The sequence below is a fragment of the Furipterus horrens genome, unplaced genomic scaffold (assembly GCF_987537825.1).
Source record: "Furipterus horrens unplaced genomic scaffold, mFurHor1.1.pri manual_scaffold_7, whole genome shotgun sequence".
In the NCBI taxonomy this organism is placed as follows: Eukaryota; Metazoa; Chordata; class Mammalia; order Chiroptera; family Furipteridae; genus Furipterus; species Furipterus horrens.
This window is the reverse complement of record NW_028327177.1, coordinates 132,337,422-132,360,122: the sequence shown is the minus strand read 5'-3', so window position 1 is coordinate 132,360,122 and position 22,701 is coordinate 132,337,422. Positions and strand designations below refer to the sequence as shown.

Genomic DNA, 22,701 nt, shown 5'->3' with positions numbered 1-22,701 from the left:
TTATATTCCCACCTCTGCACATAAAACTGGGTCTCATGAAGCAATTGGTTAAAGCTTTGCCAACTGAAGGGGACTGTTTCAAGTATCTCATTTTGGCACTTCCTAGTCTGTCATTTGAAAAGACAAAATACCTTGATATGTATGTTTGGTAGCAGAACTTTACTACTTGTACACAATTTGACTTACAGTAACAATATATAGCCTTTATATGAATAAAATAACTCTAAATAAACAGTATATTCAGGTAATTTTTTTCTTTATTTTCCTTTGTATGTACATTTTGTATTATTTTTGGGACAAAGGGAAGGTATCCTGAACCTTAAAACGTTGATGTGATACAAAAAAACTGGGGTCACTTTTGGATTCAGATACCAAAGGTTAGTAAAAAACAAGTGTCAGATCTAACTCAACCAAAATTGTGTTCCCCAGTGTAATGAATAAGTGTTCTCAGCATTTTTAAAAATAAGGTGAAATAGGAAGGTGATATCAGATTTCACTGCGAATGTGCATCAATACAGACTTGGTAGCCTTCCCATGTCATCTCTAATTTCAGTTCAGCCTTCATTGTTTTACCCTGACAGGTTATCGTCACTGTGCCTTGTCATGCAGCTTAAGACAGGGCACGGACACCTAGAAGTTTCTAAGAGGCAAAAGCAAGAAATATCTGGCTAAAGCATTGCCATGCACACAATGGAATTGCTAAGTGTTCAGACCTAGCGCTCACTCTGATTTATGCCAACAACGGTGTAGCTGTAGCTCAGTGCCAGACCTTAACTCGTGTGTTCATCTCCAGTTTCTGAATGAAGAGCCTTTTCCAGTCTAATCTATCCTGACTTTTGGAGGCCCACGCTTCTTTAGGGACCGTGGCTGAGATCATGTTACCTTCCATTCAAAACTCTTCAGGAGCTCCTGTTCTCCTGTTAACTCTGGCTTTCAAGGTCATGGCAACCAGGCCCACTGTGAATTTCCAAGTGCTCCTCATCTCCCTTCCTTCCTACTCTGTTCAGCTGGAATGTAATCTTCATGCGTCCTGTATGCCTTTCCTTTTCCTTTAGGCATTTCTCTTGACTTTCACTGTCACTCACCCACCCTCATATCTGCGTGCCCAGATGTCATCTAGGAGGTCAAAAGCCTCATAAAACTGCAACCAAAGCCATCTGCTCCTTCTCTGAAAACTTATCCTTATGTGAATTTTTCACATGGGACCTGTGACTAATTTCCTGTACTTTTAGTGCTTTATAGACTAATATAATTAGTTCTGAAAACTTCAACCTTAAGAATTTTGAAAACAAAAAGGTCTGGAAATATTGGCAGTGTAGCATTACTTTCCAGGCTCACACATTCTTGGAGGAAATAGTGCACCCTCAATCAGTCAACAAAAGATGTCATAGCCGGAAGCAGGGTTGTGATATTACTCTGTGCTATGCAGCACAGTTGATATAGAAATAAAATAACTATTTGTCCTCTTGTTTTTAAGATGCTCTAATATAACCTTTTAAAAATATGTGTTTATAACATTAGTCTTTTGATACAGTCTGTGATAAATGGATATTGCATTCAATTAAGTTAAAGAAACTGTGCGCATGATGTCTCACTCTTGGAAATTCATGATATAAAGTGAGAGATTAATGGCTTGCAGAAATCAGAAAGCTTTTAAAAAGATTGCTTCACCTGCATTAACTATGTCTTCCAATTACTACTGCCCATGGCCTTTTTCATGTAACAACTATAAGTATCCCAAGAAAGGAGGCTTCCCTGGAAATAATTGAGAAACTACTATTCTAAGATATTACTTAGATCCAAAACCAAAACAATTTGTTTTAGTTTCAGCTTTCAGGTGAGGTATTTCCAATGTTTTCTTTTTCGTCTGTAAGTGATTCAGCTCCCCGTGACGGTAAGTGCCAGGGCCCAGGTGAGGGGTGGGGCTGTGCCTCTGTCCATAGCATGTACCTGTGCATACAGAATACAGGTTAACAGGAGGATGGGGGTAGGAAAGCGTCCATTCCACTTGAGCTGCTGGCATAGTAGAAGCAGAGCCTCAAGAGACAGTTATTGGATTGCAAAGCCATATCTGCTGCAACACTCTTCCTTCTCTAATTGCCTTTGCTTTGTCCTTCAAATCTGTCTTTCTTAAAAATTTTATTTATTGATTTTAGAGAGGGAGGGAAAGAGGAAGAGAGAGAGGGAGGGAGGGAGAGAGAGGTTTGTTGTTCCACTTATTTAAGCATTCATTGGTTGCTTCTTGTAGATCCCCTGACTGGAGATTAAACCTGCAACCTCAGCTTACTGGGATGACACGCTAACCAATTGAGCTACCCGGCCGGGGCCCTTCAGATCTCTTGTAAAGCTGCTTTGGCTCATATGTATCCCACTTATTTTGTTATAATGATTTATAACTTTATTTTAAATCCTCCAACCATACTTATAATTAATTATACAGTTCCATTTCCATAAGGTTGTATAACACACTTTCCTATCCCCACCCCACATCCTGTGGAAGTATATTAAAACAAGAAAATAATTCTGGCTGTCATTCATTGGTATCCTAGTCAGAACATTTGGTTTCAACTATCACAGAATAACCAAATGTATGATTAAATTTACAAAAATAAATCTAAGTGCTTGAAATCCATTTGCACTTATTTTGAATGGTGCCACATAATTTGGACATAATCAAATATGCAAAAAATGTTTTGAATAAATGAAAGCATAAGTCACTCTTCTTTATACTCACATTGAGCTATAGAGGAGTATTAGGAGCTGATAAACAGAAGGAGAAAATTTGATTGGGATGAAATTATTAACCAACATAAAAAAATGTTCTGAGAATAAATTAAATTCTCAAAATGCTTCACTAATAAAACTCTCTCTACACAACCATCACAAATATTCTAATGTAAAAGACTGTAAACGTAACTTCAGATTTGGAATAATGCTGGATATCAGTATTTAGTGAAAGTAGAGAAGAAGCATGAGCCTGAAATAGTATCCAAAAGACTTACATAATTAAAGCCAAATGTATAATCTCTTCCAGTTCCCCTTACCCCTCTCCCCTCTGAAACCTGTCAGTTTGTTCCATGTAGCCATGCCTCTGGTTTTATTTTGTCAGTATGTTGTGTTCATTAGATTCTGCATATAAGTGAGCCAAAGATCATATATGCATTTATGCATGGCTCATGGACACAGACGATAATGTGTTGAAGGCCGGGGTGGGGAGACGGGGGCTGGGGCACAGGGGGAAATGAGGGACATCTGTAAGAGTGTCAACAATTCTTTTTTGAAGCCAAATATCTAAATATGAAAGTGTATGACACATTTGGAGAAGAGTAGCCAAAGAGAAAGGCGGCCTATCTTTACCACTAACATGATATATGTTTCAAATCAATGGGAAATAAGGCTCAGTAATTCTAGGAATCATCAAAGAAAAGGTAAAATTTTCCCAGAATTCTATGAAAAGAAGATAAACATTCAGACTCATATTTAGATCCTTGAGTTTGGGACTCCTGCCAAGATCAGAGGGCTAAATACAGAATATATTTTAAAAATGAATCTATAGTGGTTAGTCCCCTCCTACCATTAGGGGAAGGTGTTAATTTGGCAAGCACATTGCTTCTTCAAAGAGCAGCTATTGGTTTAATAGTCACTTACCTTATTGGTTTAATGGCTCAATAAAAAATGCAACATCCTCTTTTTATAACATTTTTCATAGTTAGGGCTTGTTTACGATGAAGAAATCAGTACCCTGAGATTTGGGAAAATAGGATAGACTTCACAAGGAATGAAGCTAATGAGGGTATGTATAAAAGTTCCCTTTTTAAGGAAAAGTAAAATGATAGTATAAAATTAAGAAATGGTAATCTGTTAGGCAGCATTCTTAACTAGTTGCTTAACTCTATCTCCAGCTAAACTCTATCTCCAGGTAACAATATGAAAATAGAAAAATCTATTGTAAAGAATGTGATAATATGACAACAATGAGAACTATCTACATATACTTTGCATATCCCTCATATTGATAATAATAGTTTCTAGGCAGAAAGTATAAAATACAAAACTACTAGTCACTGTACTATGAAAGTAAAGTGAAAGTTTTGGGGTTTTATTCCCCCATTAAGTATCTATCAGAGGGTCAAAGCCAACATCCGGAGTTCTATTACTTGTCAAAGCAATCTTAACTGCAGAATCTATAGAAGATTAAACATTTTGGGATTAGAGAGGAACAAGCCTCTTTTCAAAGTTTTGCCAGTGTTCTGAATCTTCGTGACTAAATCATTACTATATTTTACCTTGTTTTCAGTTACTTGAACAAATATTAGTGCCCTTGAGTCAATATTAGTGGCACTTGACATCATATGACCTAATATGATCAGTGGAATTAGACCATGCATTTTCTAATTTCCCTTTGAATGAAGAAATCTTGTTCTCCAGGTAGATGGTGGAACTTGGACAAAGGTAGAACAGAATTTGGTATAGGACTGCTGACACCCAGACACTCGGCTTTTCCTCACTAGGGAAGTATAGGAACGTGTATTTAATAGCTCTAAAACTAAAACCAAGTGAAGTCAATGAATGGATGAAATAGATGCCACCTGAGTTCCCGGCCTCTATCCTATTAGGACAAGGACCTACACTTGGTAGTTTGCCTGCCACATCTCCCAATGTGTGAGTCCAGTTTACCTACAAACGCCTGGAACATCTTTTTTTTTGTAACTTAGTCATGAAATAGAGCTCAAAAAGGAAACCAGTGACTTATAAGCAAGCACATACTAGAAGAGAGACTGAACCAAACTGGTGGTAAAAACATGACCTTCCTCTGTAAGGTCAAATAGTTTTATTTTGATTAAACACTACAATACAGTAGATATCCATTAAAAAAGAAAACTCTATAGTGTATATAAATTATTCCTTCCAATCATCAATTCTTTGCTTTTCCATTTCAGCTTTGGTACAATATGAGTTCAGTATATAATTTTTAAATAGTTTTAGCATCACAAACTCAACACAAAGTACAAAACTAATAATCCAAAGTAGGGATAGTAGAGTCTACACAGTGGTATTCAGTGGTAGGAGAAAATCTTACCTTGATGAATTCATGTCACTAGCTAAGCTATAAAGGCATACCTAGCAGACATGACAGATATATGCACCATTTACCAGCTAATGTGTTAATGTGTGTATTAGTCTTTGTTTTTTGTTGTGGTTTTTTTTTGTTTTTTGTTTTGTATTTTTTTTTTGTTTTTTTGTTTTTGTTTTTTTACAGAATACCAGCAGCAATCATTTGAGTGTTGAGTGACTACTTAAGTCTTCAGCCAGTTTTCCCACCTTGCTCCTCTTCCCTTAAAGGCCATGGGTAGTATCTGCAGAAATGTACCACAGCCAGAGCGCTCAGAACTTGACCTGCCACCCAGCACTGCTCATGCTTGCACAGTTTGTCCTGCAGCTAGCCGACATCACGGGGACGGTGCTGGAGGGACAGTGTGGGCCAATCAGTCTAAGGTTGTTCTGAGGGGTCGGCGGTGTGACGTTACAGTAAACAGGCATTCCAGTGGCGGGGAGTGACCCTTGACCTGTCTGGTTAGGTAGCATGATTGGTTGTTGGTATGACTGCTGGGGCAGTCCTTGAGAACCTTGGGTCATTGGCACCTGTAGGAAGACACAAGAGAGAACCCTTCATGAAGAGGTTATTTTGGGGTGTCCAATGAGCTGTTGTGATGTCGTGAAAAATATTCAAGTTTTTGGGTTCAACAATCCCAGCTCTACCTTTTCTTAGCCGTTTCACATTGAACAAGTCACTTTAACCTCTCTGATTCCCTAGACCATTTACATAATGTCACCTACTTCAAAGTACCAATGAGAACATTATAGGGGTGACGTACAATGCTTGGTACAAGTCTGGCATGCAGTAAGTGTGCACAGGTGTTAGTTCTGAGCTTCTCTCCTCTCTTCTGTTACTGTCCAGAGGCGGCAAGCGCTCTGGACCTCCTACTTGGGGTTTCTGTTTGGAAAGCCAAGCTCCTATTCTGGTTTTATGCCAACGAAGTGGCGTGGAGCCATGTGTAGCAACAGGAGGGCTTTTGTCCCAGGCACCTAACCCAGTCTCAGTCTGCAGCTTTAGGGAACATCAGATATGGCTGGAGGTAGATACCGATACAATGTGAATAAGGACTGTTAGGGTAGGAGGGCTGAGGATAGATTCTTTAGGGCTAAAAGTACCTGGTTTACCTGGTGCAGCTAAATGTGATGATTAAAACGTTCCACTAACCCTTCACTCCCCGTGTACTTCAAGATGCAAATTACAGAAGGGTGTATGACACTTTTTAAATACTCAACATGGATCTAGTCTGGAAAATGCAGTTGTTAGGCTCCATACTTAGCCTTTGAATGAATCTGAGACGCCAATTTTAAATCTCTTATAACATGTGATAAAACAAAGTTTTTGGGGTGTGTGTGTACAAAAATGAATGGGAATTTGTCATGAGGACTTTTTCTCAGTAAGCAAAGTTTCCATAAAATGCCCAAAGGTCACCATAAACAGAAGTTTAGACTAAAGAGTTTTCTTGCAGTATAGAAAGTTTATATGGAACCACATTTGGCAGGGTCTTCACAAGCCACAGTAATTATAGAAACATACATTTCCCAATTTCTAACTGGTCTGTTATAACCTCCTCTCAAAGCCAACCATGGATAGTGGCCGTGCCCAGTACCCACCCGACGGGGATGTACTTTATAACCCAGAATTTCCGAGCTACTGATAGGCACCTGATAAGAAGACATTGTTGGGTAGGAGACCATCACACTTTGCACCGGAGTTCCTGGCTGGTTGCTCATGACACCCTGACTCTGGGGCGGCTGCTGCATTCCCATTAGGCCTTGAAATCCCTGTTGACCAGACAAGACCGGCTGGTAACCTGCAAAGAAAAACCACCTTTTGAACTGGTTGTGCCAGGAAAAACACAAATGGTATTTGGTGAGGATGAGTGCATCTGTTTATAAGCCAACCTTCAGACTTTCCAGTCACCACATCAGGAATGTGCTACCCAAATGGTTATTTTGTATGAATGCATTTTTTTTTCTTCTAAGAGGGGACAAGGGTATCACTCCAAAATATTGACTGATATTTCCACCTTTATGCAGAATGGTCCAATGAGCATGTTGTTTCATGACACAAACACAGGAACCTCTACTGACACAGTTAATAGCCATAAATTATATCTTTCCTATATGTCTTTAGCTTTGGTCTTAATGATGTTTGGAGAATTCACAGACTATTAATTTTTTTCTAATAAAATTGACTCATTCTCTTATTCTCTCACCTTTCTGCATAACCTCATTTGACCCAAAGGCCACAGAACAGCCTATTAACTTCGCATGCATTCTATATTCTGTGTCCTCATGAACAAAATGATTCACTACCCTGACTGATTCGACATCTGTTTCCTTAGATGAAAGGCTGGAACTGCAAGAGGAAAATATGGCATGCTTTCGTTCTGTGAGAACAATTCCAATAAGTGACCGTGTACATGTAACAGATGATACAGACTGCAACATTTAGAAAATGTATCTGTGTCCTTCTGGGTGGGTCATTATTCGGTTCTTTCTGTGGGCCAACTGTTATTTGTTCTAGTTATTTTATTTTTATTTTTTTAAAGTTTATTTATTTATTTTTAGAGTGGGGAAGGGAGGGAGGAAGGAAGAAGGAAAAATATCAATGTGTTGTTGCCTTGCGCGCACCCCCAACTGGGGACCTGGCCAGCAACCCAGGCATGTGTCCTGATGGGGAATCAGACCAATAACCCTTTAGTTCACAGGCTGGTGCTCAACCCACTGAGCCACAGCAGCCAGGGCCTGTTCTAGTTATTTTAATCACCACTGCAAGTAGTTTAAGTATTCTTTAACACATTACGTACCTGGGTATTTAAATGCCTTTTAACCCTCTGTTCTGGCAGGTTTTTAAGATTTAAATATGGTTATATGGCTAATATTAATGAAATGACTTCACGAAATTAACAATTAAGCTACTACTAACCTTAATTAACAAAAAAAAAAGAAAAATTACTACTGAATGTCTAAATAACCTTATTTAATTGTTTAAAATTACGCGATCAAATGACGAGAATTCTCGCCATCTGAACGCAACGTGTTAAGTATGGCTGTGAACTATTCTTATAAATGTTGGAAAGAAAGGGATGATTTAGGTGATATATATGGTGGCAGAGAAATGAAACAAATTCCCTTCCTGCTGTCTGTAAAATAAGGTCCTTCCAGAGTTCATGTTATTAACCACACCACATACCCGGGAATAATTGTAGCTATTCTCTTAATACAATTCTCTGAGGGAAAAAAATCTTTAAAATCTTAGATTTCCTTAACACAGACACTAAACTAAGTCTTACAACTAGATTTAAAAAACAGAAACGAAAGGTATGCATTGTTAATATATGGCCTATATTCTGAGTGCATGTGAGAGTTCTACCTTTATATCAAGGAAGGTGAGGAAGGATGAAATTATATTCCAGCCTTTACAGAGGACACTATTTTACTCTTCTTGGCATACAGAAAAGTATCTTCACCCATCTTAGCAATACTGGAAACATGACTGGTGAATAGTGTCTGAGTTAGGAGATGACCCCAATTCACTGAATGAGATGAAACAAGGGGCAGTCAGTTTGGACCCCGAGAGAGCAAGCCTGGGAGGCCCGAATGCACCTGTGATCAGTGGGTGGAGCAAGCCTATAATGTAGGGAGTTACCCTTTGACTTTCTTTATGTGTCCCATTGTTTTATTACTGTTCATATGACTCACCTTGCTTCATTTCCATAGTTTTAATTTATTGAGTTATTTTGAATTTGTGTAAAGACACTGCCTATTAAGAATACAATTAAGAGTAATGACCATCTCTCTACTAGCTAAATTGTGCCCCCAATGCACAGTGATAGCCTTCCTTTAATATGCTCTGCAGGTCTATTTAAGACTAATAACATCAGCTCGAGGGCCTGCATACCTAACAATGCTTACAGTTTATACAACAGGGAAAAACCATCAGACTTGGGAACAAGAAATGTGACTTAGGCCACATCATAGTCCTCACTACCTCCCAGAATGCCTCATATGCAGAAAAGCATTTTGGAGAAATTTCTTTTAACATTAATTGCAAAAAAAATTAAATGTTTTCTGTTATGTCCTATTGCCTAGACCTTCCACTCGAATTCATGAATCTGTTGGCTCAAAAAAGTCTATTGCTGTTTTATTATGTTATTTTTATGTTATTCCTAGCCACATCAAAGTCACTGCAACAATAATAGTTAACTGTATAAGGAAATAACTCAGTATGGTTGTAGAAAACTTAGGACCCACAGTCTTGCTGACCATGTATTCTATGGCAAAGGGCCGGCAGTGGGAACACATTCTGAAGTCTATGTGCAGGACATGGTAAATATATTTAATAAAGCCTTATTTCCAGATGAAGAGTCAAAGCACACATTGAAAATGAGAGAACTGTCTTTTAAATGTTTGACTTGAACTTGGTCACATGGTAAACGCCCAGCTGGCCTTCATGGACCTTTGGCAGAATATACACAGCTATCTTGTAGATAAAAAGAGGAGAGGACAGGAAGGGAGAGAGGAAGACGGGAGAGGTGCAGAGGCCTTGCTGCAAGCTATTATGTATGTATTTGCTTATTGACTCCTTCCAGCCTTTCCCAGAGTCTGTTAAAAAATAAGTTGAGGAGGCTTATGAGAGATTTACTGTTATACTACAGCCCTGGCTGGTTTGGCTCAGTGGATTGAGCGTCGGCCGGCGAGCTAAGTGTCGCTGGTTCGATCTTCCAGTCAGGGCACATCAGAGAAGGAAAACTCTGACTCCAAAAAACCTCCGCTGCCTTGCGGCATACCTCTTCAGGGGAAAGGCTAAGGGAGTAAACCCCGACAGAAAATCCGGAGCCGGAGTCCCTAAGGCGGTTTGACGTTGTAGTCAACACTGGCAACTCCTGCGGCGCACCTGAACCCAAGCTGTATCGACTCCGTCTTTCCCTTGGACCCTTCAGCTGCGAAGAGAGGGGGGGTCTGCTGCATGGGCAACAGCAGACCCTCCATATCACCCTGCCCAGGCTCTGTAGCTTCAGCTTCACTGGAGAGGATACTCCAGCGTCATCGCAAGATGTCGATTCAACACGGGAGGAGACAGATACCATGTCACTCCCGAGTCGGACTGCACAGCATTCTCGGCGGTGCAGATAGACTCTTAAGAAGCTACACCATCGTTTCTCGAGACGGAAGGCTGCCGACTGTTATACTAGCTCTAAAGCCAAATTGGGGTGAAGAGAAAATAAGTCTTATGATACCAGAGATGTGAAGACATACAACAAACAGAATGTTTTGGGAGGCAGAAGAAGCGCACATCCAATAATATTCAAGGAGAGAAAAAGAGGGAGGAGGTGGAGTGGCCTCATCCCAGTAAAGGGGCGGAGCCTGTGGGAGCGCAATGCGCCCCGGAGGCCACGCACGTGTCTCCCTCTCGGGCCTCCTCATCCTGATGATTTGTGATGTTTAATGTTCAGTTATGTATAGCAATGGGCTGCCAGCCCTGGCCGGGGCTTCCCACAGCAAACACACTTAAGGCAAATACTGATTTATATGGGGAGCGAATGATGCTCTACCATTTCAAAATGAAAACTTTAGTATAAAGAGAGCCCAATTTATATTCATGAATCCCATTCATTACTCAGTTCGCTCTCCCGGCAAGCGATTTACACCTGGAATGGTTTAATTGGAGGTACCCATTTCTGTAAATTATGTTACAGAAGGTAGATAGCAGAACGGCCTTTAAGATAGGTAAAAGGCCGCCGCCGCCGCGGCCGCCGCCGCTGCTGCTGTGTGGATTGCGCATCTGAGCTCTGGTCCAGGAAGAGACAACCAGAAGTGTGACAGCAGTGACCTAAGAATGAACTGACAGTGTCTGCCTGGGACATGACACACCCGAAGGCAGAGATGGCTGCGCTGGTGGTAACCTGCTTATCTTGTCCATTCAAATGAGAAATGTGTTCCGGTTTGTCAATTCTCAGCTGTGAAATGATCACTTTTTCATATTTATTGAGGATTAGCAAGATATAATACATCTTGGGAAACAGAAACAGCAACAGTATCTGCCCTGTAGGCGTGCTATGGAGATTATAAAGACATTAGCTATTTTTATTATTTCTTTTTCGGTCAAGATTAATTCAATTGTCAAGTCACGTGCATCATTTATTTTCTGGAGGTAAAAAGGTTAGGAGTGGACAGATGCCTCCTAGCAAATAAAAAAAAGGCATTCTGCTAAGATGGAGAAGTTATAAAATGTAAAATGTCTGGGTCTTATAAATCTGAAAATGGAATGGGGTGTTTCTACTAAAATACAATAGTTACTGAATATTATTTGTAGTTTGAGTATAATTCATTAATATTCTGTCAAGGAACATAAATTGATTGAGGATTATAAATTGGCATGACTGAGACTGGCATTAAACTTGTATTTCCCTCTTTTGTTATGGACCCAACACTTTGGAAATGAATGAAATGACAAAGTAGTAACCTGTCCTTTCAGCTTTTTGTTTCCCTGATTGCTGAGGTCGTTTTGGAGGTTGAAGATGGGGAAGGGCAGTCAAAGAGGGCAAATATCTTCAGAGACAATCAACTGAGAAGCTATCCAGTTCTCACCGCCTCCCCCACCCACCCAAGCAGTGAAATTTTCATGTTGTGTTTACTAAGTGAGGTCTTCTTAATAGGGAAGAATGTCTTTTCAAATGCTTAAAATTAGTAATCTGCTTCATATAAAAAACACTTGTCTTGGACGAGTCAAAATACAAATATTTCTCTAAGTTCCTAAGGAATCAGCTAGCTGTTTGATTACGAATTCAAACTCTACCCTTCGTATGTAATTTTGTGATGGGGTCACAGAAGCTCAGCTGGGCATAGCTGAGGAACAATAATGAAAAGAAAAATGCTTCTTCAGGCCTGGCTTCTTCCTTTGCTGAATTTTATAGTTCATGCACCACTTTCCAATATCTGCCGATTTTGTTTCTTAATTTCCTATCAATTCCTCTACATGTTCATCTTCTTTGAAGCCTTTCCATTATAAACTAGCTAACTAGCTCTAGTTGTTGATCACTTACTCCAATCCAAAGAGTGAATTAAGAGCCTCTTCCTTATTGCCACAACAGTTCTGGGAGGCAGTCACTGTCACTAAACTCCTTTTACCAAAGAGACAACTGTGACTTAGAGAGATGCAGAAACTTGTCAAGGTCACACAGCTAAGTAGGAGGGAAAGCTAGAATTTAAGCTGTGGTTTTCTGACTTCGGCATCCTTGCTTTTCCTCATTAGATGGTAGTAATATGTCTCATACCTTCTTCCAACTTTCATACCTTAACACAATCCTTTTAGTGTGGCAGATATGTAATGGCCACTTACTGCATTGTCTTCTCAATAGTTAAAACAATTGGGTAAAGCAGATAAGAGTTATGATATATCCTTCATTGAACAAGATCTTCCCAGTATCAAAGAAAGAAAATCAAAGGCAAAGCATAATTGTCCTGCTAAAATCAACTCATACCACTCAATAACAGTGTTGAGGTTTGTTACTCAGGTAATGGGGCACCAGACAGTTGGGCTGGAATGGGGTGGAGGTTAGTGAAATGAACTCCAGTCCTCTCATTTACCTCCTTAGTTTCTAATCAGCTGATTCTATAGTTTTCAATAGAACCTTTTCAAATAATGGCTTTCCTCACAATGTTTGAATACTATGTATTCCTCTGAATTGTGTTTATCAAAATGATGTTAAAATATAAGGTAAAAATCTTTCATTTCCGTGTTAAATGTAAGATCAATTTGGTCATTTGACTGTTCTAGGCAACTGCTTGTCCCTAGGAAAGTCATCTGGCTTTTGAAAACAAAAATAGTATTCACAGTTTTGAATGATAAAAATAAGTAAGACAAAAAAGATATATTAGGGACTCTGTAGAGCAATCTAGTATTTCAGATGAAGGCCTGGAGAAATCAAGGTCCCCCAGGCCACTTAGACTATACTTTTGGAGTTTATAGACTGCTATCATTATGCTTTGTAATTCCATGAACACTATGGACTTGTTCCCCAGGTCTACTCCATTACTAGGGCACAGTCACTAAGACAGAAAACTCTTTCTAGCTTCAGTTACCTATAGCACATTGGTGCTCAAGGTGGCCTTGGGTGGGAAGAAGAAATATGCAGCATGGTATTCCTGATATTTCTGTGGTCTCCTCAACCAGGGGTCTTCAGGCACTGAGGAAGGCATCTGGTTTCACTGGCCTTTACAGAGCTGATTTACTCAAATACAAGTGCAAGGTGATAAATCCCAGGTGTGACAACATAGGCCAAATGGGGCCAACTTCGAAAAGCAAGGTGTGAATCTTTTGAAGCGTTTTATCTCTATGCCAGCCTCCCAATGTATGGGACCTCAAACTCTAAGGAGGAAGTAATATAGATTAACTAGAAGCCTTTGTTAATCTTCAAACACGTCAGAAAATTAAGATAGTGGATCAAAGTACCTAGCCTGGAAATCATAATCAGATACTGCTCTGTTCTTAGGTGTGAAGTAAAAGAGCATGGAATCAGCTCTTTTGCTCATTACTTATTATTCAGTGGTTTTAATTCCTTAGGAGCAGATGTGGAGCGGCCTGCCAGAAGGCTGCACAGGGAGAAAGGTAATGCAGCCTGTGTCCCAGTGATGACAGTCCGTCCTAATGAACTTGAGGACAGTGGTGACAGGCCCTAAGTGGAACCATGCTTCCTGAAGCAGTAGTTTTTCTTCGTACGTGCTCTTTTGCTCATTAGCTTTCATACTGCACAGAGTGTAATTCTTAAAAGCCTCTTTACTGTCCCCTGAGAACATCCATGCATGCATGGGTCATTTTCTAATGGCAATACACATCAGATGAACCATCCTATTACTGCAAGCTCAGGGGCCTCTTCTCTGCAATTATACCGTCCTGATCCATGTTATCGCAACTACAAAGCTGGTTTTCTTCCTCTCTCTCTTAAAAAAAAAAAAAAAAAATCAGGGCAAACATGAGAGACGCTGTTAAGTGACTAGAGGAATGGATCATGCACGGAATTTCAATGAATGCCTCTGAGGGAAGCCGGCATTGAATTCTACTTTAAATGGAAGAGGTTGTCATACTATTGAAGTAATTCTCTGAACTTTTCTGGCCCATAGTGCTGTGCTGACAGCCAGCGAGCTTCAACACCCCAGAGGGAGAAAAGCCACTTGGAAGGCTCACAAATGTTTTAGTTTCCTAATGAGGCTGCACGGCTTAGAAGAAGACGTGGCATTCTCACATCGCATTCTTGCACCTTTACCAGTGTTAATTACGGACAGACTTAAAACCAGGCTGTGGGGGGAGGGGGCTGGGCGGGGAGGGTTGGCATACCGCTGCTGAGGCCACCTAAGGAGTTCTCTCCCCAGACGAGGCTTGGGGCAAAGTCAGGACAGAGATGGCTCTAATAACTGTACTGCAATCACATTCCCCCTGGTGGATATTTTCATTGATGAATTGCTTTTGATCAGCTGGATAGAACAAGATGATCGTGAGGTCGAAAGTCATGGGGTCAACACCATTTCAATCTAATTACTGCCACTATTACATAGCCACAGGGTGTAACCTAACACTGGCCAACTATTTTTGAAAGTAAGTGCTCTGGTCACAGATTCAATCTGTAGAAATCTATGTATCACTACAACAGGAAAAATTACTTCATAGGCAACTAACAGTGAACCAAAAGTGCCCGTCCACTCTTTATAGAAGAAATAATTGTACACTGATTTTCCCAGTTAGTCAAAGATAACTATCTTATTTCGTTCAATTTCACATTTGCATGGTTCTTATCCAAACATTATCCTGGTGGTAGATTTAACGATAATATTGTCTTGCGATAGAGTCTATGGGAGGCAGTAAACCAGGGCAGAGGTGAACTAAGGCAGGTGTGGTAGGAATGGAGAGAAGAGACACTTAGAGTGTGAATTGTTAGCATCTGGCATCTAGGGGTTTTAATGATATCACGTGTTTGATGGACAAGAGCTTGGATGAATCGACTGTACCATCATCATGAGGATCAGTTGTCTGCTGGAAAACAACTCTCTGATAAACAAAAGCCCCGATATGCAGTTCTTGATGATTCCCCTGGTGTAAGGAGTTTTACTATGGGCAATTTCAAGTTACATATGGCTTAACAATTAACTGAAAACATTTCTGATTTTTTTTTTTTTTTTATAACATTGTTCCTATGAGCCTAAATGAGAGAGCTCTGGCACACCACTGACTAAATTCAGTGTCCAACGATGAAATTTTTAGTTCACTCAAATTTTGTTCCTTTTATCTTTTTTTCTTTAAGCCTAGTTTACTAATTCTGTTTTACTCATGGGTCACTTCTGGGGTGAGTAGGAAATGGGATGCATGGATGAGAATGTTTCCAGGAGATTATCTAAATGTAGTATTAGAAAAGGAGCAAGGGTTTGCTAATGGGGTGGGGTGAAGTGGGATGAATCTAAATAAAGGAGGTTAAACCTGAGGACCAGCACGTGAGAAGCTCAGACATGTGAAAACTATGTTCAAAGATCCTAAGTATTTAGTGGTGGCAGCAGGTTAAAAATGGGGAGAGGAGTTCAGAAAGAGAGAAAGGGAGCCGGGCTGAAATCCTAGGGCCTTGAAAACCATGTATAAAATTGGAATCTAATGCTGAAAGCTTTGGGGTGCCTTGTACAGTTTATAAGCAGAACAATAAAGTGAGGGACAGCCATTTCATAAAGTGTCTTCAGGAGTCACTTGGGCATTGCATAACTGGAGGTAGGAAAATGACTAAGGTTGGGGGCACAGCAATAATCTAGGACAGAGACAGTGAAGACAGGAACTAAGGCAGGATGGTAGTGAGGGAGAGTACGGACACATCAGAGGGACACTTAGCATATGAATTGTCAGACACCGTCATCTGTGAGCTGCAGGGAGGGTACAGCAGAAAGGAAAAAAACCCAAAGACCAATCCCAAGTTCTTGTTTGGGAAGAGGGCTGACTGTAATACCTTAGCCGTACATACGAGAGGGACAGTAAATGAAGATGATCATTAAGTACATGAGCAAAAGCATTCTGGGGCTCAGGTAAACACTTGTCTTAGAGAAGCAGATTTGGAAGTCATCAGGAGGTTGCTGCTCTTAGAGCCAATATGTTCTTGAGTGGGTACAGATTGAGCTGATAATCAACATGGAGCTTCTAAGGCAAAATGTTACTCAAATACTGGTCTGCAAAAAAAAAAAAAAGAAACCTGAGTAGGAGACATGAGGAGACAGAAAAACGTGACATTGACTAGAGATTCAGAACTGCCAAGAAAGAGGAGAAAGTAGATACTGGGTTCAAAAATAGAGCGGTTATCCTGACAAAAGCAGAGACAGTAACAGGTGTAGCAGCCAGACAACAAAGGAAGGAAAGGGATTCCTTTGAGAAGCCTGACAGTGAGACCTAATGCAGAGAGCTAGAGGGGACCATGGGGTTGATGAGAATTTTGGTGGTGGCAGGGGGTTGTTACTCTTTTAATGTGGGATAAATGTAAGGGTTTTATATATTTTAGAAAAAAATAAAGAGGAAAAAATTAAAAATATGGAAGAGAAGGAAGAAAGCTATGAACCTGTCATGACTTAGAGCACATTAAACGTCCAGAGATGCATACAGCCACAAAGGTGGGACCCGAGTGACCAGAGAGTCGCACGTTCTCCCTGGATCATCTGATTGCGTTCAGTGTCACCTCCTCCTATAACAGACCTCATTTGATCCAGCAGGAAAGTGTCCTGGGCCTTCCCTCTCTACCAACTTGGCTGAAGACACAAGACACTCGGGGAGCTTAAGGAGACATGACAAAATGCTGTAATTTGGCGAAGGCAACAGAAGCTACTCTAGATGACTTCTGACAGGAATTCGAGGGAAAGACGCTCTTATTTATTTGATGAATACAATCAGCATTCACATGGAATTGCAATGACTCAAGGGAGTCTTGATTAGAGATGAATGAAAAGCTCACAGTCCTACAAACTCGCCACTCCAAATTAATGGACAGGACACAATGATATGATGACAGACTCTACATTAGATACCGAAGTAGACAATCAAATGACATTTCCATGAAGAAACTGAACCAACCATCAGTAAGATGCATACTGCTTCACCTCAGACACACATTCCTTGAACATACAGATGCAAAATGCCAAGCATGGAAGTTTTCAGCATTCGAGTCCTTTTGATTTTTTTCCTTCAGGTCCAGGTATATATAATTAGTCCACTTTGAGTTTCAGAACACCAATCAAGTTAAAAGGTCAACTTCTTTGCACTTCATTACAACTCAAGAGCAATGGACTAGTTCTAGATTATGTAATGTGTAGTTTAAAAACAAAACAAAACAACACACCTCCCAACAATCCACGCTTGAGCTTGGTGTATTCTATCTACAACCAATCTTTTCCAAGGAGAATTTGGGAATTAACATCTGTAAGGTTTTCTTTATGAAGTGTGGGGAATATGACTTCTGATTTCCTATTAGTCTGTCTCCTCATCCAAATTCCAACAGATGGCCCCAAAGTAAAGCCGCTGGGCACCAGATGACATCCCAACTCCAAACAGTAATAAAGAGATACTTTCTGTTTATCTACATAATCGACTCATGATTATTCTTTGTAACAACAACAAGAAATATCTTTCATCTCACCATGTGTGAAACTGCTATTTAAAAGCATGGTTTTTATCTGGATCAAGATAACAATCAGAAGTCTTCCTGCTTGTCCACATAAATACAAAAATGTACTTATCTTTTCAGCTGGCTGGAATTGGAGGCTATGGTCAAAGCTTATATCTGATTTCACAATAATTAAAGTGAAAAAATTGAAGGACAAATGGCCTGTCCTGAAGTCTCTTTCAATCATCCCCCGAGGGCAGGCTGTCTCCACCTGACAGAGCAGTTTTATTTTTTCTAATAGCCTGCTCCAGGGTAGGAAGAGAAATGATCCAGATCCCTCACTTGTTAACTTTCCCCTTCAATGGAAGGATGGCATTTAAGGGTAATGCTCACATTTCATCATGGTGAAAGGCTTCAGAAGCACCCAAAGGGAGCCTGAGCATTTTAAGATAGTCACAACCTCTGTGCCTTCGGGTCCCTTCCAGGCCTCAGGCCACAGTCAGCCCTCTAAACCTTTAGGCAGAGGGAGCCCTCCGGGCCGGATACACCACTGATATCTTCAGTGAATGAGGGTGCAAATATGCTAGGTCTAAGAGAATCTGCAGAGGCCCCGAGTTCTATCCCTGGCAGGACATCCGGCTTCTCTTGGAAGTACGCTGGGAGAGTGCTGTACCAGGCTCAGCCTCGTCCAGCCAGGTTTGCGTGCTGCCATCAAAGCCTTGGATTCTGTATGTGCCTCATCATCTTGCCTTCACCTCCGATTACCTGCTTCCTTCAAACCCCCCAAGGTGGCGTTCTTTTCCCTGGATCAGTGGTACTCAGCATGGGCCCGTTTTTGAATAGCTTGGAGGACCAGTTAACACACAGATTGCTGGGCTCCAACCCCCATAGGTTCTGATTCAGCAGGTTGGGGTTGGGGCCTGAGACTCCGCCTTTCTAGGGCAAGTTCCCAGGTGATGCTGATGCTGCAGGTCTGGGGACCATGCTTTTAGAACCATTGCTGGGCCCAGGTGCTCAATCAATACTCTGCCTTGAATTCTTCTTGTGGAATCCACTGCCCAACCCTCACGCCCCTGCCCCATGGAGTGGGTGATGAGATAGGCAGACACTCTGCGGGAGAGCATCTCTCCTTCTTTTTCTGTAAAATGGGGATATTCCTTTCCTCAAGGGGTGTTAGAATGGCCTAAGATCCCCCTTGTGATCAAGCACCCGGCGATGGCCAATATGAGCGACTGCCTTCCCTTGCCCTTTGCACTTAACACCTTGCATGAACATGGATTCTAGTTTAGTACTTATTTAGGTCCTGCTCCCCCGGTAGATTACAAACCCCTGGAAAAGGAAGCATGTCTTATACATCTCTGCCTAGTCCTGTATGCTCCGTTCAGTGCCTCAAGAACATTTACTGATGATGTTGATAAAGAAACTGCCCTTACTGCACTCACATAATACAAAATATAATAGAAAATAAGCCAACAAACAGAAACCTGCAGGAAAGGAATGAAGAAGCAAGGTACTCAGAACACAGCCCACAGCCCCGCCACCTGCATGAGGGGCAGTGGAAGCAAAGCAATTTATCACCATCACAGCAGAATACAGAAAAAGCCGACCAGAGGTCAACTGCTTTCTCTTAGCCTCTTTGCCTTCTGGGAAAAAAAAAAAAAGAAGAAGTTCCTTCTAACAGCAAATCAAGGGGGCATGGCACAACTTTCTAATTCCACTTCTTGCTATTGAGATGGGGCCACACATCAGTTTCAAAAAGGAGGAGGAGGAAGAAATATGGGAAGGAGCTGAAAGCAGGGTGGAGAGGGAAGAAAAAAACACATTATGTTTGGCATTCTCAAATCTACCTTAGCCCTTGGTGAGGCATCTGGGCAAACAAGGCCGATTGGGGCAGCCTTGTGTTTCTTTAGGACATGCCTGCACATGTGCTAACTGATGGTTATGCTCTCTGGTGACAGCATCTCGGCCCTTGTTTGGCCTAAAAGCAAAGCAAGCCCTACGAGGCCTGGACCTCACCCTCTTTCTCTGATACAGCAGACATCTGCTACTGGTTGCTCTTCTAAGTCTCTTTGTTTTTGGTCCCCACTAAGCTGCGGTCACTCAAAGGGACCGTGCACAATGGTTCTGAAGATCTCCTGGTCCAGCAGACTCTGGTGATGAAGCTGAGGGTTAGGGGGCGAAGAAGGCACTTGCACAGGATCACACACACACTTTCTCATTAATTGAGGGTTCCAAGCCCCATTTTCCTGAGTCACTTTGGTATTCTCCAAATACCACAGGCTGGAGCTCTAGGCACATTTTTGTTTCCTAGCTACACATCGGTCAGCTCTGCTGCAGTTATTGTCATTAACATGAGCTTGGAGAATACATCCTGTGTACCTGAACTAGAGCTCTCCTAGCTCACGTCCTGTAGCTATCAATGGACTTTTCTAAAATAATACACCGTAGCGCATTAGGAAGAAAGAAAGAGTTTTAAAGGTTCAAATAATGTATGATGCGTTGCAGAACAGAAAACAGACTCAAACCATCTCTTTTGAATCTGTCAGCTCAACTATGTCAATATTTGGATGTAGATATCAGCAGTTATTTACCAATGGGCAGCATCCAGTGGGGATCACATAGTGGGTTAGTAGAGACCACATCTACACTAACTCAGCCCAGGAGAAGAAAGCATTCCCCATTCCTCATCCAAGCTGGTAGTAATATTGCTGTGTGTGCCTCACTGTGTTCCCTGAGCTGAGCACTGAAGAAGTGGGAACAATTATTATTCTCATTTTACAGAGGACCTAAGTGAAGCACAGGGAATTGAGTAGATTGCTCAGGGCCATGCAGCCCAGAAGTGCCAGAACGAAGACACCGGTGTTCTGATTTCTTTGCCACCACCTGGTCCTGGCAGGTGACAGAACTCCACCCAAAGGATTCATGTGAGGAGATATTAATAGAGAGAGCATTGCCAAAAGAACGGGCAAGTTAAGGGACCAACAGGAGACCATGGTACCCAGAACCTAAGCACTGTGAGGAAGGGTTTTCTCCCAGGGGCCCGAAGGTGTTGGGGGAGGAGCCAGTGTTATAGAAGGAAGTGAGAGCTGAAGGGGCCATCTGGGGGAACCAACTGCACCCCTAGGCAGGGGCAGGGCTGACGAGACTCTGATCTCTCTCTCCTTCTACCCTCTGATCTCTTGTCCTTGTTACCTTTCATTAGGAAAACCCACCTGGAAGCCACAGGGCAAAGGAACCTGGGAGAGCCTCGACGGGGTCAGAAGAGAAAGAGAACGGCTATGTGGTGGGAGAAGAGGCAAAGAGGAGAGCCAGCACACCCCTCCCTTCAGCGATCACAGGGATGCCTTCCAACAGGCTATTGAGCCAACCTGCCCCAATGAAGATTTTAAAGAGAGTGGGATCATAATTTTACCAGAGGACCGTCTCGTGGTTTACTAGATCTCTTTTCGCTTCAGAAATGATCCTTTTTAACACCTGATAATATGTCACACTGTGCATTTAGCATGACTGTTTCAGCAATTAAGTAAATGTTAACTCTCCAATTTTTATGTCACTAGATATTAGGGCAGAATATTTGACTCTTTGCCCTAATGCTTGCCTTTCCATTCTGAGGAAATGGCAACGTTTGTAGGGAATTGATAATAACATAGGACGTACTATTACGTAATGTTCCTGTTTAAATATCCTGTAGGGCAAAGAATAAAAAGTTAAATTATGATTCAGCTCAAGCTGTACTACTCATTTTGTTGAATTTGACATTTTCCTTTGCTGGCTGCATATCCAGGTAGCTGAGATCAGATGGATAACAATGGGAAAAGAATGCTTCAGGGAAAATGAAAAAAATAAAATAAAATAAAATAAAGCGGTGGTGGTGTAGTTTATTGCTACAATGATACTTGAATTCCCCAAGCATATTTAGTTTAGAAAATGCTCTGCCATAAATTTGTCTCAAGTTTAGTACATTTAGCCATAATTTTTCAAATATTTAAAGCAGGGATCATCAAGGTGAAATAGTGTGAAGGAACATTTAAATGAGACTTGAACTAAGTGTTCTGGTGTTAAATCTAAGTTTCTGCCTCTTAATGGAAAAATCACAGGCTCTGCAATCAGACAGACAAGAGGGCTGCCTGTTCTCTCCCACCCACTGGTTCTGTGACTGGGGGAAGTTAGCTGAAATCTTTGAGCATTGTTTTGCTTGCCCATTAGCTGGGGACTAATCATTCCCCACTTCCAGGGCTTTTGTGAAGGTCAAGTAGAGATATTGGGCAATGTGACTCACGCACTGTCCAGCACCTGGCATTTCCTAAATGGGAGCTGGCTTTTGTGACCATCAAATGGCACTGCATAAATGACAGTATTTTCACTCCCTGCAGAATTGTACCCTAAATGAAAACAAACTGAGGGTTGATAACAGTACCTGGATGGACTCCACCTGTCTTGTCCACCCCCGCCCACCCCCCCAAAATCCTGGAACTGCTCCTTGTAGCTTAATGTATTCAGGCTTCAGTCCTCCCCCCTCCCCCCGCCCAAATTCCTCTGAGCCAAGGCACAATCTTTAAGTGAAATCCAGGTGGCTGTGACAAAGGGTGACACCCTTAGGTGATGTGGAAAGTGTAATCTCTAGAAGCAAAAAGCGGCAGAAACATCTCTGAGCATGAAGGCAGGCCAAGCACCAGTACAGCAGTGACTGCAAGAGGCAAGCTGGCTGTACCTTGTGGGGAATGACGTGGAACCAGGCAGGAATCATGGGAAAGGCTCGCAGGCCCAGACCCCAAGCTCAGGCCGAATGCCGCTGTCTAGGCTGTGGCTTTAGGACACGCTAGAGCGCTCTATTCATTAGTTAGAGGCTGCACTCCATGTTTGTCCTAAAGGCTAAGAGATATGTGAGGCCTCCTTTGGTCCCCATACAAGAAACAAATGCACTTCCCCTCTTTCTCTTCTCCTAACTGAAGTTGCCCCTGCACCTCCCAGAGGCTACATT

The 22,701-nt window shown here is 41.5% G+C and overlaps 1 protein-coding gene across 1 annotated transcript in view; it reads right to left on the bottom strand.

The window, feature by feature from the left end:
* Positions 1-5,243: 5,243 nt before the first annotated feature.
* ARPP21 (cAMP regulated phosphoprotein 21) overlaps positions 5,244-22,701 on the bottom strand; it is a 102,279-nt gene continuing 84,821 nt past the window's right edge. The window contains exons 20-21 of the mRNA XM_090284476.1: positions 6,760-6,908; positions 5,244-5,643 (exon numbers count right to left, since the gene is read on the bottom strand). Of these exons, the coding sequence (XP_090140602.1) occupies positions 5,386-5,643; positions 6,760-6,908 (407 nt within the window). The 3' untranslated portion in view covers positions 5,244-5,385. The remainder of the gene's footprint in view (positions 5,644-6,759; positions 6,909-22,701) is intronic.